The sequence below is a fragment of the Pteropus medius genome, unplaced genomic scaffold (assembly GCF_902729225.1).
Source record: "Pteropus medius unplaced genomic scaffold, Ma_sr-lr_union100, whole genome shotgun sequence".
Classification (NCBI taxonomy): domain Eukaryota; kingdom Metazoa; phylum Chordata; class Mammalia; order Chiroptera; family Pteropodidae; genus Pteropus; species Pteropus medius.
In genome coordinates, this window is record NW_024349801.1 from 21,275,484 (window position 1) to 21,292,151 (window position 16,668).

At 32.8% G+C, this 16,668-nt stretch overlaps 1 protein-coding gene across 1 annotated transcript in view; it reads left to right on the plus strand.

The window, feature by feature from the left end:
- Window positions 1-16,668, plus strand: part of TRPM7 (transient receptor potential cation channel subfamily M member 7) — a 94,689-nt gene that overhangs the window by 58,483 nt on the left and 19,538 nt on the right. The window contains exons 22-28 of the mRNA XM_039889059.1: window positions 2,694-2,868; window positions 4,627-4,753; window positions 6,626-6,810; window positions 7,492-7,624; window positions 8,260-8,975; window positions 11,645-11,706; window positions 12,770-12,829. Of these exons, the coding sequence (XP_039744993.1) occupies window positions 2,694-2,868; window positions 4,627-4,753; window positions 6,626-6,810; window positions 7,492-7,624; window positions 8,260-8,975; window positions 11,645-11,706; window positions 12,770-12,829 (1,458 nt within the window). The remainder of the gene's footprint in view (window positions 1-2,693; window positions 2,869-4,626; window positions 4,754-6,625; window positions 6,811-7,491; window positions 7,625-8,259; window positions 8,976-11,644; window positions 11,707-12,769; window positions 12,830-16,668) is intronic.

A 16,668-nucleotide genomic window follows, 5' to 3' on the forward strand; every position in this document is an offset into this window, starting at 1 on the left:
AATTACTGGTTACTATTTATCACATCAAAGAGATACTTGTTATTTATTCCTTCTTTCATGAAGTGATGGTATTGCCAGGAAATGTAGAGGAGTTAAGGCTTTGGGGAAAGGATTGGTTTTAGCCTAACTTTAGTGTGCAAAAAAGGTGCTTCAGCTTCTTATTGCCTACCAGATTATTTAGTGACTTGGTAGTATCAAGTTAATTTAATGATAATATACAGTAAATGAGAAGTGTAGAAAGTAAAGAAGTAGACAGCCAGAGTAATAGATGGAGATGGGAAAAGTAGAGGTAGCCAAGAGAATGTGGAGCTATCCGGATTTCTGTCTGAATCTTGCCTCTAACATACTCCAACACTCCTGCCAGTTCTTCCATCCCATTTATAGTGAGCTTGAATATATGTTTCATTTTCTTCTTTATCCATGATCTTTAGATCCACCTTACACCAGAATTATGTCTTTCCCCACTTTAAGCAGTCATTTATCACATCATACCTATTTTCTACTAGTGCCATCTTCTCTTTCCACCCCCTTTAAAACTTGCTAATTGTCTGCTTAAAGTAGGTGCTGCAGAGTATAAGAAGTCCTTCATTAAAGTATACTTTTAAATAATGAATAAAGGAGTGAATTTTATAAAGGAGGTTCCCAGAGTAACTTAACATTCTTTCTCCTATCATTGTATATCTGTTATATGTTATGCATTATACTAAGCTGAGACTGCAGGGATGAATAAGAGGTGGCCCAGATCTTCAAGACAAGCACATAAACAGATAGATAGATTCAGGAAAGATATGGTAAATGTTGTGTGAAGACTGAAGAGTTAGTAGCTAATTCTGTCATGAAGGCATTTACAAAGAACGTGGTATTTGAAAAGAATTAGAAAACGGGAATTTTTCCTGAGTGGAGAATTTCTTAGAGAAAACAGCTTTAAAAAGCTTGAAGATAAAAGAGATTAAAATAGGAGAATTGTTCCTCACAGTTGACATCTTTAATAGAGATCAGATTAATGAAAATTACATGGTAAATGCTAAACTTTTCCCACTCACTCCATATACCTATACATTCAAGCTAGAAATCCTCAATTTAGATATCAGGAAATGGCATATTCAGATATTTTTAATTCATTAAATTTAGATCAAGTAGAAAGAAGGTAGTCAGATAGGCTTTATGTGTAAAGTTATGAAATCCAGTTACTTCTGAATCATAGACCTTGAGTAATTTTATGATACTTCAGTATAGATTTGGGTTTTGTTTTGAATTTTGACTTGGGCATTTAAACAAAAATTACAGATAAATGTTTGTATTCCAAAGTGTATCAAATGCCACAAATCATGTTTCAATGAATTATTTGCCTTTTAAAATCTTTTATCCCAAGATTTTGTTTATTGAGAACATATATTCTCTCAATTATCCTCTTAAACTCTCAAAGAAGGAATTATTTGATTATCTTACAAATAAACTGAGTCTTAAGGGAGAAATATTAGGATTGATTGCAAGTCACAGAGACTCAACTCTAACTTAATTTAAAAAGGACATTTATTGGCAGATCTAACAGAATTTTAAAGATGAAGGATCAAGTTTAAATGATTATGTATAAATACATAATAATTACTCCATCCAGCCTACATTTATTATTTCTCTTTACCTTTCACATTCCTGCCTTCTATTTTTACTCTTGCTCTTTTTAAAAATATGTGGAAATGTCATAATTATTTTTTAGGTTTATTATTGCAGTAATCACAGTATATCACAGATATATTGATCTTGATCTTGATCAAGATTTATTGATCTCTTGATCTGTATGGGGTTTTCCCCAGTAGACTATTATTCAAGGATTAATATTACATATTACTAGAGTGAGACAGCTTTCACTTTTTTAGATGTAAATGCTGAACACTGTAAACTTAAATGATTAGATAGAAATTAAAGTTTTATTATAACAGTTCACATAATTCTTCGAATTCCTGATTAATAACACTAAAATTCACACTGTGATTTAACAATAAAAATTATTTTACAGTGATTTATTAGGTGATGCAATTAGTCTTTTTCAATTTTGTTGAAATCAATTAGTCTTTTTCAATTTTGTTGAAATCGAAGAATTACAAACTACCTGACTTGCAAAAGGATTTGTTAACCAGATATTGGTACCACTTATTATTTCAACACCCAGTTGTTTTTGTTCAGCTCTTAGGAAGTTTTCATAGCCCAGGACAAGGCACAGTGGAAGGGTTCATTCAGTATGGGTGAGAAGAATGCTTTTTTTTTCTTGAAGTGGGCAAAGGACAGTTATCAAAGGGAGATAGAAAAGCAAGTGTGCACCTTCAATATAGGAACAGAGACATTTTAGGAAAGAGCACGTATGGAAATTGATTCCCTGATTCCCTGCCCATGTGTCTGTACCTCTCTAAAATCTGAATGGATTCCAGATAGGCAAACTCCAGTTTGAACCAGAAATATGGTTCATTATATAGAAGATGCCTGTGACTTGCCTCGCTTCACAGATCAGGTTTTACATAATGTCCTTGATGTTAAAGTTTATGTAGTGACGAGATTTTTCTGAATGCTAATTATTAGGAATAAAAAGAAACTTAAAGGTTCTAGTTATCTTTTAGAACATTAGAAACTTTTTAAAGATGAAAATTGTCACTGTGTTTAAATACCCGTGTATTTTAACAGTGTTCATTTTTTAACAGGTGGCCAATATGTTCTACATTGTAGTGATTATGGCTCTTGTACTACTTAGTTTTGGAGTTCCAAGAAAGGCAATACTTTATCCTCGGGAAGCACCATCTTGGACTCTTGCTAAAGATATAGTTTTTCATCCATACTGGATGATTTTTGGTGAAGTTTACGCATATGAAATCGATGGTAAGGATTTATGTTTACACATTCATCTTTTGGTTATTTTATGTTTTAAAGTTAGAACTGCATTAATGCAGTAATGCTACATAATTTTACAAGTCAAACTATTACCAGCCTAATCCCTCCCACAATACATTTGTTAATCCCAGAAGAAACATAACAAATATTAATTGAAAAAAAGTATATTTAGAATATTTTCAGTAACAAATTATGAAGATTAGGCCTAAACTGGCTTACACAATAAGGATATTTACTAGCTCACATAACAGAAAATTCAGAGATATGAGTGGTCTTTGGGACTGGTGAATTCATAGCTAAGGACACTTACTATTTTTCATCCTATTGCTCTGTAATCACAGTGTCATTTGTACAGGTTTCCCTTATGATTATAAGATTCCGTAACTAGCAACAGGAAGAAATAGACACTTTTCAGTGGTTCTATTGAGGAGCCTTTCCCAGAAGCCCCTATTGAACCTGTTCATCGCATTAGCTTAAATTGGCAAGGATAATGGGATTACTGTGATTAGTTTAGACCAATCATAGTGTATTGGATAAACTCGAATTGTAAAATGCAAAGGTGAATACATCCTCTGCATAAGGCAATAGATTTTTTTTTAAATTGTTTTAGTTAATTAGCTAGATAACCTGTGAATATAGTTGATGCAGCCAACTATCAAGGATGTTCTTCTATTGACATCCACATCCAAGTTGTAGAATCTTTCTTTTGTTAGTTCTCCCTTGAACTCTCTTGCTCATTTTCTCCATCTTACTTCACTCTTCTCTCAACCCATACCTAGGTTGCTCCCTACCCCTCTATTTATAGGTGGCGAGGTCAGGGTATGGCCACATAGTGGTCATCTGTCTTTATCAGATGTTGGTTAAAACAGTGAGATTTTACCAGTGTGGTTAGATTTTGTGTTTAATGGCTTCCTGTTCTGTTTCATTTCCAGGTTTTCAATAACTGGTCTTTTTCTGATGTGGCTCTAGTTTAGTTGTTATAAAGCATTGGATATAGTTTTTTTAGTCTCCTGGCATTCTGCCTTGGATTATTTGCTTCATTAAACTAATATGAATAGAATGGAAATAAATTCACAAAAATTTTTTAACAATGATCTAAAACTTGTCATTGATTATTATTTAATTCTAATCATTGCCCTACTTAAATCAGTTTTGCTTTATTCCTCATAACTTTGTGCTGGGAATTGAAGCTCTTCCTTTCCTTGTTTGTATTCAGCTATATTCTGGCTTCTGACACTTTCCAGGTGGGGATAATGAGAGCAAGGATTTCAAATCTAATCATTGTATATTTGAGAGGTACTTTAATTACTCTTTGAACCCTCTTTTGTTACATAATAAGATAAACTCAGTAGTCTTTATGTTTGTAAAGTTATTGTGAGTTTACCATACTTTTTTATGATTCAGTTATTTTTCTTATAGAAATGTCATAGAGTGGGTGAATCTGGGAATTTTATTCTCCTCAGTGCTCCTCAGGCTAAACTCTACCTTGAAGGGTAGACATAACACAAAATAATACTTCCTTGTCTAGGATAGAGAGGTAGAGCAGATGCCCACATCCCTCACCAAATTCTTCTCTGTTGAAATACTTTTAAGTGGGTGATCCTGTGGCTGCCTGACAAGAAGCTTTTGCTAGAATCTTTGAAACAAATTTGTACATAATCAGAACTTACTTCTTACAAACAAATACTTATTAGAAACAGTTACTCATGAATTGCTGTATTTTAATTTTTTTTTTTCTTTCTAAAGTATGTGCAAATGATTCTTCTGTCCGTGCAATCTGTGGCCCTGGGACGTGGTTGACTCCATTTCTTCAAGCAGTCTACCTCTTTGTACAGTACATCATTATGGTCAATCTTCTTATTGCATTTTTCAAGTAAGAGTTTTATTCACTTGCTTATTGTAATGAGATCATTTAGTATATATTGCTACTCATTTTGAAGGAAGTATACAAATTTTTAATTCTAAAATTTTTAATTCTAAAAATTTTATTTGGGCTTAAGCTACTAAAATTACCTTTGAAAATTACAGATAAGAAGGCATGCTTTTTCAAATGAAATGAGTTCTAAATTTGAGATTTATCTTTCAACATGCAATTCTTTTATAAATTTACCTTTTATTTGGGATTTTTACTAGGTTGCCCAGGAATACACATTCGATGTACAAACAAGCAAAAATTCATCAGTAATCTCATTTGTAATATTTGGGTGTATATCTTTTTGTCATTTTTAATGAATATTTCTTTTCAAAAATAATGTTCTTATATTTGTATGCTGTTTTTAACATTGTCCCACATTGATAAATATCCCCCTCCAGTTTATTTTTAATAGCTACCTAGTATTTCATGATATAGACCATAATTTTTTAAGCCAATATGTTATATTGCTCAATTTGATTGTTTATAATTTTTTGTTCCCAAAACCACATTGTGGTTAAATTTTTTTATCAGTCCTAAAGTATTTCCTTAGACTATCTTTCTAAAAGTAGGACATTTTGCATGTAAGTCAAAACAGGCCTATGTCCCCAAATCTCTGCCAACACTAGGTATTATCTTTTTAATGGTTGCTAATTTGATAATACATAAAGGGATCTTGTTTTTATTTGTACTTATTTCATTTCTACTGAGATGGAATCTTTTCTTATGTTTTTGTCATTTATATATAATTTCAAATCTTAAAATTTTATTTTCTGCCCATTTTTCTGGGAGTTTGTAATTAAGACCCTTAACAATATCAAACTTGATTGTTCTTTATACTTGTTGCATGTATTTTTGCCAGTTTCTCATTTGCCTTTTAGTCTGGTTTATGGTAGGGTACTCTTTTTTTATTTCTTCCAATTAACAGTTGACATTCAATATTATATTAGTTGCAGATCTATAGCATAGTGTTTAGACATTTATATAATTTACGAAGTGATCCCCCAATAAGTCTGGTACCCACCTAGCACTATACATAGTTATTACAATATTATTAATTGTGTTTTCTATGCTGTATTTCACATCTCTGTGACTATTTTGTAACTGCCAATTTGTACTTCTTAATTTCTTCACCATTTTTACCCAGTCTCCAAACCACCCTTCCATCTGGCAATCATCAGTTTGTTCTCTGTATCTATGAGTCTGTTTCTGTTTTGTTTATTTCACTTAACATAATACCCTCTAAGTCCATCTACGTTGCCGCATATGGTAAGATTTTATTTATTTATTTTTTTATGGCCAAGTAATATTCCTTTTTATATATACACCGCATCTTCTTTATCCAGTCATCTGTTGATGGGCACTTAGGTTGCTTTCATATCTTAACCTGGCTATTGTAAATAGTGCTACAGTGAACATAGGGGTGCATATATCTTTTTGAATTAGTGTTCTGTATTTCTTTGGGTAAATACCCAGAGGCAGAATTGCTGGGTAGTAAGGTAATTCTATTTTTAATTTTTTGAGGAACCTCCAAACTGTTTTCCGTAGCGACTGTACCAATTCGCAATCTTGCCAACAGTGTTTGAGGATTCCCTTTTCTCCACATCCTCACCAACACTCGTTTTGAGAGGTGTGAGGTGATATCTCATTGTGGTTTTAATTTGTGCTTCTCTGATGATTAGTGATATTAAGCATCTTTTCATATGTCTATTTGATACGGTATGGTACTCTTGAATCTTTGTTTAGAATAGAATTACAATTAAATCTTTAGCATTCAAAACTTTAAAGTATGATTAACTAACTTTGTTTTATTTTTATTCTTCATTATCCAAGCAATGTGTACTTACAAGTGAAGGCAATTTCCAATATTGTATGGAAGTACCAACGTTATCATTTTATTATGGCTTATCATGAGAAACCAGTTCTGCCTCCACCACTTATCATTCTCAGCCACATAGCTTCTCTGTTTTGCTACATATGTAAAAGAAGAAAAAAAGATAAAACTTCAGATGGACCAAGTAAGTAAAATATAGTAGAGCCAGTGTTTTTATTTTATCACTTATCAGTATTAACTAAAGGCTGTTAATTTTATTTAGAAGACTTGATTGGTTAATGTTATTATAAAAGCTTTTGTTATATTTGCCTAAACAGAAAAGAATTTTAAGTGCAGTAATGATGTCTATAAAAGTGAATTTAGTATTAAACTTTTTGAATATGGCATCTCAGTTTGTTTTTGTTAAAATGGTAATGTACACCATAATATTTGCTGTTCTACAAACCATTTTTGCTACTTTGAAAACAGTACTTTTAATACACTGTATACACTGCATAAGACTAATCATATCAAACTGTGCTTACAATTTTACAATGCCTTTCTGTTCTACCAATTCAGTTCTTAAATTCCTCTACTTGGATGTGTGAGAAAGAGGTCTGAGATAAGATAGATGGGGGAGAGTGTTTTATAGGAAAAGAAAATTATAACAGGAGGAAGTACCCAAAACTATTCTGCTGACATCGCACTGTGAATAAAGAAAAAACAGAAAAACTTGTCTAGTGCTTTAGAAATACAGCAGTAAAAAGAAAAAAAAAATGCAGATGATGTATATAGTCTTATGAACCATGAGTAATTCATAAGACTTAAGAGCTAAAGTTTGATATCTTAATAGTCTTTATTGATATTTTTTTCTTTTCCTCCTTAGAACTTTTTTTAACAGAAGAAGATCAAAAGAAACTTCATGATTTTGAAGAACAGTGTGTTGAGATGTATTTTAATGAAAAAGATGACAAATTCCATTCTGGGAGTGAAGAGCGAATTCGTGTCACTTTCGAAAGGTTCAGAAGCTCTTTATAATTGATTATATGTCACAGTGGGCCCTATTAGTTATGTCTCTTATACATGATCATTATTCAATTTATGTTTGTCAACAAGTAAGTTTAATAATAGTTTTACGTTATATATTGGGAGACAGTTTAGTGCTTTTAATATTTTAAATAAGTCAATCCTGTGTTATTTTTTTTACCCTGATTAACAAAGGGCAGAGAAAATTAATGTTTTTTACTAGTCAGAGAAAAGTAAAACTATCCTCATGTTAAAGCATTTGTTTCTATCAGCTTTGATATATTCTGGAAGCATCTGGTGTTTGTGTAGTTACAGTAATGGTAGTTCTATGTATATGTAGCTGTATACACATTTTTTGTGTTACTTTGATGTACGGAAACTGGAATAAATAGCCTTGGAACAAAAAAATTTTTTGAAATCTTGCATTTTATTGTATTAGAATAAGCACTGGATCTTTGTTAAATACAAGGTATGCCTTCTATAAATAAATAACCATACCTTATTTTATATCTTACCTTGAATGCATGTAAAATTTTTTCTTTTTACCATTGTCATTTATTGAGATTACCAAAAATAATTTTCTAAATAATTTTCAACATTTGTAAAAAGCCTGTTTTTTCTCCTACAGAGTGGAGCAGATGTGCATTCAGATTAAAGAAGTTGGAGATCGTGTCAACTATATAAAACGATCATTACAATCATTAGATTCTCAAATTGGCCATTTGCAAGATCTTTCAGCCCTGACTGTGGATACATTAAAAACACTCACTGCCCAGAAAGCTTCAGAAGCTAGTAAGGTGCACAATGAAATCACACGAGAATTGAGCATTTCCAAACATTTGGCTCAAAATCTTATTGATGATGGTTCTACAAGACCTTCTGTATGGAAGAAGCACAGTGTTGTAAATACACTTAGCTCCTCTCTTCCTCAAGGTGGTATTGAAAGTAATAATCCTTTTCTTTGTAATATTTTTATGAAAGATGAAAAAGATCCCCACTGTAATGTATTTGGTCAGGATTTACCTGTAATACCCCAGAGAAAAGAATTCAGTTTTCCTGAGGCTGGTTCCTCTTGTGGTGCCTTATTCCTAAGTGCTGTTTCTCCTCCAGAACTGCGACAGAGACTACATGGGGTAGAAACCTTAAAAATATTTAGTAAAAATAAAAAATTAGGCAGTTCACCTAATAGCATACCACATCTATCATCCCCACCAACCAAATTTTTTGTTAGTACACCATCCCAGCCAAGCTGCAAAGGCCACTTGGAAACTGTAACCAAAGATCAAGAAACTGTTTGCTCTAAAGCTGCAGAAGGGGATAATATAGAATTTGGAGCATTTGTGGGTAAGTTTGGCAAACTAATATATGTAATTATATTATAATTATCTTAGAAATAAAAATAATAAAACTGTATTTGTGTGATACGTGGAGTATGGTTCTAATAATAGCATATGGTTTTAAAATTTTTAAAAGGAATCAAGTGGAAGAAAGTTGAATTGAGCTGTAATAATTATATTGGCATATATCTCTTTCGTGCATTTTACTATACTAACGATTGTTTGGAAAACTTGTTTGGACTCTCTTTTGAATTTGAAGATCTGTTGAATTTGATCAACTTTTGTTGGAAGAACCTGAGTAATTAAGTGTTAAGTTACTTGGTGAACAATAGAAATGTACAGAGGAGGCTAGAAATAACTGTAAAAGAGCATTGTCTTATAAATAGAGTGACCATATAACTTCATGATAACATTCGCGACCTTGGTGAAAACTGTTTCAGTGAAGGAAGTGGCAGAGGGAGAAGCCAGATTATGGTGAAATAAAGTATGAACAAGAAGAGGGAATATAAAGATGGTAACTGGGGGGCAAGTCCGAAAAGCTTGGCAGTGAAGGCAAGAAAGAAAGAAAGAACTAATATTGTGGTTTGTATGTTTAAAGTTTTATTTGTTTTGTTTTAAATGATGATGGAGACTTAAGCATATTTAAATGTTGACAGTATGCCACGGGAAGGGAAAAGGAGAAGAGTGAGTGTTTCATAGACCAGGTCAGGTTCATAATTTTTGAGAGAGTATAGCATTCTAGCAATCTTCCTATTAGATTACTAAAGATTAAAGTACTTAAAGAATTCTTTAGGAAATAGCTTGAGTTGTTTGTGGATGTGACCAGAATGTTTCAAGGTATGAACGAGGCCCTCTGTCTCTCTTTTTTTTTCCTCTTTGAATTTTTATTTTTATAAAAGTGTTTTAACACTTTCAAAGCACACTAATGAACTGTTCCTTACGAAGAACCAGCCATACCATAGGTGGTTTTGAGAGGCAGGCAGAATTTGAAGTGCAGTCAAAAGATAATGCACAGATTGGAGTTATCAATGATTTTTTTTTTAAGTCTGCAAGTTCTAAGATTACATCAGTATCTGGCCCATTTCTCTTGCTAAGTGCCCATATTATGGGCGAATCCTGTTTTATAGCATTCTGATACACAGAGAGTTGAATTTGAGCATGAAATGCTTATATCCTTGTGATTCGATGTGCACGCCATATTTGGGCAGAGTAGCTTTCATTCAGATGAAACAAGAATGCTCAAGGGTATTGTCAGTGGTTAACAGACTGGGGCTGGTTGACTCCACTGGCTCAGGGGTCTCCGACTGGGAGGAGGAAGATGCTGAGCTGGCTCCATCCTCAGTGCCTGGTGAGAGGAGACCCCACCCAATCAGGAGCTTCAAGCCCAGCCGCTCTGCCATCTCCTTGTGGTCCCCAGGGTAGACATAGTCAAAGATGCTGCCACTTATCAGCTCTACTTGTTAGAGGCCTAAGTAGATGGAGACTGTTACGGAAATGTACAAATATTTTCCTTCTTGATTTAGTGCAACTACAAAGCCACCTAGGGACTGCAAAATGTGACTTCCTAAATGTGCTTCAGTTACTTCAGTGGCCAATGCACTGGGGCTTCTCCTTCGTTGTGCACCTACAACTTTCACTGATGTGTTTGGTGTAGGGAGTTCTATTTGCAAGTTCCACTGAGGGTCCCCCTGGCTAACAGAGTCCCTCATTTTAAGATAGCTCATTGTAAGTCGAATGATGGATGTCTTGTCAAGCTGGCTAGTAACGGCTGCAGGAAGAGGCAGGAACTTGGCCAACTCATAAAACTCAAAATTTTCTGTTCCCTGGTGAGAGCAAGCAGCATCTTGGGATTTCTTTTTCTCAGTGCTTATAAATTATGGTAGGTAGATTCACAGTAGATTCTGTCATATCTGTAGATTTTCCTACATTCTGATTGATTGGGCAAAGGAGGCTGGGCAGTTATTTGTTATTGCCTAGAAGGATCCTCCTGAAAGCTAGGCTTGATGGGCGCCATCTTCCCCCTCTGTCTCTTTAGTTTTGAATTTTTTTCATCAGATGGCTTTCTAACCTTGTCTTTAACACTTGCGTGAGCCTTCCAGAACTAGAAATTTACCTAGTCATCATACATATCTAGAGGTTGTTCAGAGACTATGTTAAGTTCATGCAAATTAAGGCCAACCCTTTAATTTATCTGGATACTAAGAATGTTGATCTCTACTGCTAGGCTACATGGAGTCACTGTGGATTTATAGAAACAACTTTTCCTACATAGTATCTATTCCAGCTTATTTTTAAAAACACATTTTAGTCTTAATATATTGCCACTAAAATGGAGATATATGGAATATATATAATGCTTTTATGTTTTTTAATATTAATAGTAAATATGATTTTTCCCATTTTCCTTTTAAATTTTAAGCAGTTCACGTCCCATTACGTGTTAGATTCTTATAGGAGGCATTTGCTGTGGCGTTACTATAAACTGAACTAGTTATCTTCTTTAGCTTTTTGACAGATATTTTCAGTATTTATCAAAAAAGCTACAGGAAACTGCAAAATGATAAAAACTACCTGAAAAACAACAGAAATCACTTGTTTATATAGACTTTGACAATGATATTATTTTGATAGATAAGAAAAAATATTTTTTGTCATAATCTTTTTACTCTCTTTAAGGACACAGAGATAGCATGGATTTACAGAGGCTCAAAGAATTGTCAAACAAGGAAGAAATATCCGTAAGTAAATCCTTATAACAGCACAATTCAATTTTGTTTTGCTCTTTTGGGGTTTAGTTCAAAAGAGAATTAAACATTTTTTCAGAAAAAAATATAGTTTTAGCAGAATCATCAACATGATGATTCCAAATAATTGACGCTAAACACAATTTGAAGAAAAGAAACAATTAAGGAATATGCAAAAATTTACAAATAGCTTGCATTTAAAAAAAATTTTTTAATTTAAGTATAGTTGGTATACAATATTATATTGGTTGTATTAGTTTGAAGTATACAGTATGATTTCAAAACATCACCCGTTTAACATTTCTCTTTTTAAAAATGATTCTCCCTATACATTTTCCACTGAGTAAATACTTACTGAATTCAACTCTTTCCCAGGCCCAGAAGTTTATTAGAACATAACCCTAGCTCGTAAAGAGCCTGTAGTCTAGCAGTAAAAAGCTGAATATACCAGTAACTACAATATAATGTGCAAGTGGATATTCAGTAAATGTTCATTAAATAATTTATAAAATGTATAGAATAACTGGTGGAAAAGGTATATTACCTGGCCAAAACTTAGTTTTTATTTCTTAATTATTTAGAGCCTTAAGGATAATAAGGTAGCTATACCAAGATAATTAAGAAGACTAGAAATGTGTTCATCTTCTTTGTCCCTTAAAGAACTTAAGTTGTGGAAATAATCAAGTGACAAATAACAATGAAAACAAGATTTTTTTCTAAAGCCAAGGAAATGATAATAGCACAAGAGTTTATCTATGAGTGATAGTTCTTCCAGTACTCATAGTTAACTGTGTAATTGCTGTTAGGACATATTATTTACTACCCTACATGTAAAAGGTAGAATTGAGTGCATTTTGATGATACAAATACTAACATTTGTATTTTCAATACTATATATTCTGATTAAAGTATTGTACTAAAATGAATAACGTAGTTTAAAGTCTGTTAACTAGATTTTCATTTGGAGTTTGGTGATTATATACAAATTAAAATGCAATGATGACGTAGGGTTCTTTTTCTTAACATATTTGCCTTCAATTTTGTATTTCTTATGTAGGACCAGCAGAATGATGTAAGAAATAGAATTGTGGAGTATTCAGAGATGTCTAAATGTCAGGTAAATTCTATTTTACTAAATGTGGGAGTCAAAGTCAGCTTAAAATATGTATATACTTTTAGATAGTAGAAGTGTAGGTATAATTTCAGTGGACTTTAAAACTATAATTTGCCTGGTGTTTTCTGATCATTTTAATTCTTTGGCATACTTCTAAACATCTGAATTTTTCATTATATGTAATGCCTTAAAGAGAAGGAGAGAACTAAATAAATGGGTTGAGTGCATTTAAATAGCATTAGCTGACACATAATGATGACAAGAAAAAGAAAGAAAGAAGAAAAGAATGAGTAAAAGTAATAAGTAGAAAGAAGAACAGACTAATTTCTACCAAAGATGGTTTTATAATTCTTAAAATTAGACACATATCTACATATCTACTTGAACAGGTTTTAACTGAAGTGGATTTTATAAGTAAACGAAGTGTTTTTTGGACCTTCACAAATTTTAGTAAAGCTGTTTATAATTGGAATCATATAAGCTTGATAAAATTTCTTATCACATTCTTTTTTCCTGTATGTAAATATCCTTTTATTAAAAATCTGTACCCAGTATACTATTTTGCTAAATTATTCCGTTTATTTAGGCCAGCATAAGAGAGCCCAGTGACTCTTATTTTAGTTCTTCCTTATAGTATAAGTAGCTGTTCAGGTGAGATGTACATTATAATTTGGGTAGTATATTTGTTCACTTTTTATTAGTGAAGGTAATTTTTTAAATGTTTTTAGTTGGTAGTTGAGTACTGAGAATCCTAGAATTTAAGAGATATTTATTGATACCTTCTAGCAATTAGTAATAAAACTTACTTATATAGGCACTAATATAGCATCAGTGCCTAAGATGTCCTTTGACCACAGACCTGTGTACTTAAATGACTATCACAATACTATAAATCTTATATATACTTATTTAGAGGAGGGAAAATATTTCCAGTTGAAGATGTCAGAGAGGACTTCATAATAAAGGAGGTAGGATTTTGAAAAGCCATGGATAGATATGTAGGCAGTTCCTTAGACAAAAGGATATTTCAGGTAGGAGCAGTGTGGACAATAGTGAGGCAGAGACAGAGGATATATAGAACATGGTAAAGCAAATGTTAGTTTGACTAGTGAATAGGTTCATCATCTGAGGGCATTATAGATGACAGGGCTATAAAATGAGGGTACTGTAGAAGTATATTTCTTGTTCAGTGGATTGACTTTTCTTCATCCAGTCATTCAAGAATACAGGTTAATGCTGGCTCTTCCATCTTATGGCTCTCCCACCCACTAAGGTCATGTAATAGAGCACAGTGAAGCGCAGGAGAGGTTTTTATGAGCCAGGCCTAAAAGTAGCACACATCATTTGCTCTGAATTCAAAGGGAGAGAACTTAGTCACAGGATTACACCTAGCTGCAAAGGAGGTTTGGAAATGTAATTAAGCTATTGGAATAAAGTAAAGGAGATTGAATTTTGCTAGACCAATTGCAATCTGTGTCACAGAGCCAGATATATAAATGCTTAAAGATCAAATGAAATATTTTGAATTTTTTCTTAGAGGAAGAAGCCATTGAAGATTTTTTTATTATCCTTGTAGGACCACTAATATAGCAGTAGTATACAGGATGGATGGGAGCAACCATAGATACAAGAGATTTATTAGAAAGTTTTAATCATAACTGGGGAGAGAGACGATAATATAGATACATGAAAATGGAAAGAAAGAAGCTTCTAAACCAAAATAATAGTGACTATTATAGAACTTTGTGTAGAAATAGGCAAGTTGGAAAAAATACAAATATGAGAGGGATTAGGTTCTGTTTAAAATAATTAAATGTGAGAGAATAGCAAACCAATAGGTAGTAAAATCTCAATGATAGTTAAAAATATAAGACCACAGTTTGAGAGAGAAATGAAGATCTGTGTGTTGACATAGGATATCTTCAAAACAGAAATGGTCATGATGAGGAATAAACTTGAGATTGAGATGGTCCCACTTCTTAGAAATTAGGAGGAGAAAAAAAATACAATGAAGTAACACTCATAGAGATGACAGTTATGATGTTGAAGCAGCCATCATAGAACAGTGCAGGAGAGTTTCAAGAAGGGAGAATGTATACTAGTTGCTGATGCTTTAGAGTAGTCTAGAAAAAAGATCTTAAACCACTGAATTAGGTGGTTTACACGAATACAATTTCAGTATATTGGAGGATGCAAAATAAAAATTGTGGAACTTGTAAGGGAATAGAGGAATTAATATCACTATATTCAACAATAATAAGATGGTTCAAGACTTGAATGAGTAGGATTATTAAAGGCTTTGGTGGTTTTCTTAATTTGCTTAGTAAATAAAGACTTATGTTTTAATATGAGAGAAAGGAACAAACTACAGTTTTTAAAAAGTTGTGTCTATTGATTTATCTTTGAGTTTTTTATAGTGAGGAAGAACTGATTATAATTATTTAAAAAGCAAGAAGACAGATGGAATCAAATCAAGAACTCAAAGATGATAATCTTAGGCAGAAAAGTATAACTTCTTTTGAGACAGGAGGACCAACAGAGAGGATTGTTTCACAGATATTTTGAGTTGGACAGAAATAATGCTAAACCTCTTCTCTAAGTTATCACTTAAGGTCTGTGTGTTTTCTTATATATAAGTTATACAAAATTTTTTTTAAATTAGAAGGGATAAAAAATAATCTGGAGAGTTTATTATTACTTTTAAGACACTTGTTTTTCTAGTGAGGCTGGTGGGAACTGGGGTGGAGTACATGAGATAGAGAATGGTTAATATAACCATTGTGGGAAGTTGTTAAGGAGTCAAGAGAAAATGAAGAATATGATTTCTCAGCTAGATCTGAAAATAGCATGAATTTTTACTAGCCCTGTCAGCACTTGGATTTTAGCCAGGAAAACTCTGAGGGCTGGGAATGGATATGGGGAAAGTAAATCTTTGGAGTGATTCTGACTAGAGAATTGACATGACACCATAGTAAAAGGTTTAGAACTTCCAACTAGCTGAGCTCTTAATAGTTGCCAAACTCAGCATACCAAAACCTCAAATTCACCATCTCTCCTCTCAACAGACACATTTCTCCTCCTGTATTTCCTACCTCTGCTAATAGCATCAGCATTCTAATTCACCAGGGCAAAACGACACTCCTACTTCTCCTTTCCTGTCAACAGCTAAGTCTAACTGGTTTTGCTGCCTAAATATATTTTTAGTATCCCTGCTTCTCTCAATCTTTAGTAACAATTACCCTGACATAGGCTTTTATGCTTTAAGTTTTATTTTGTTGAACTCTTAAAATGTCTTTAACAAGGTTGAAAAGAATTGTATTACTACACTCTGGTGGCATGATTTTGCTTTGTGACACGCTTAATGTACATAGGAAATAATTTAGGATAAATGGACATTTCTTACTGGGAAAGAGTCTCAGGGTTTCTCCTACAGATTTCAGCTTTTAACAGTGATCTTATTAAACGAACTTAAAGCAGGAATATGTTGAAAATTTTTAAATGCACATATAACTTCTTGGTAAAAACAAGAAATTACAAGTTTCGGTGAGTAGGCAGAAAAATGGTGGCTGCGTTATGAATTAAACAACTTTGAATAACTTATTTAGAGGAAAAGAACTCAAACTATATTAGAATAGTGAGCTCCAGCTCTTGATGGTAGGAACTTTGTGTTCTTGAACATTTGTGAGTTACACAGCCCTTTAAAAACTAAAGAAAACTATAAATCCTCTTCAGAGAAAAATGCACATATACAATTTTTTTCTATTAAGGTATAGAGTTTTACAAATACCTTTAAACCCACCCATTAGTCCCACATTAGAATTTTTATCATAGATCGTCTGTGA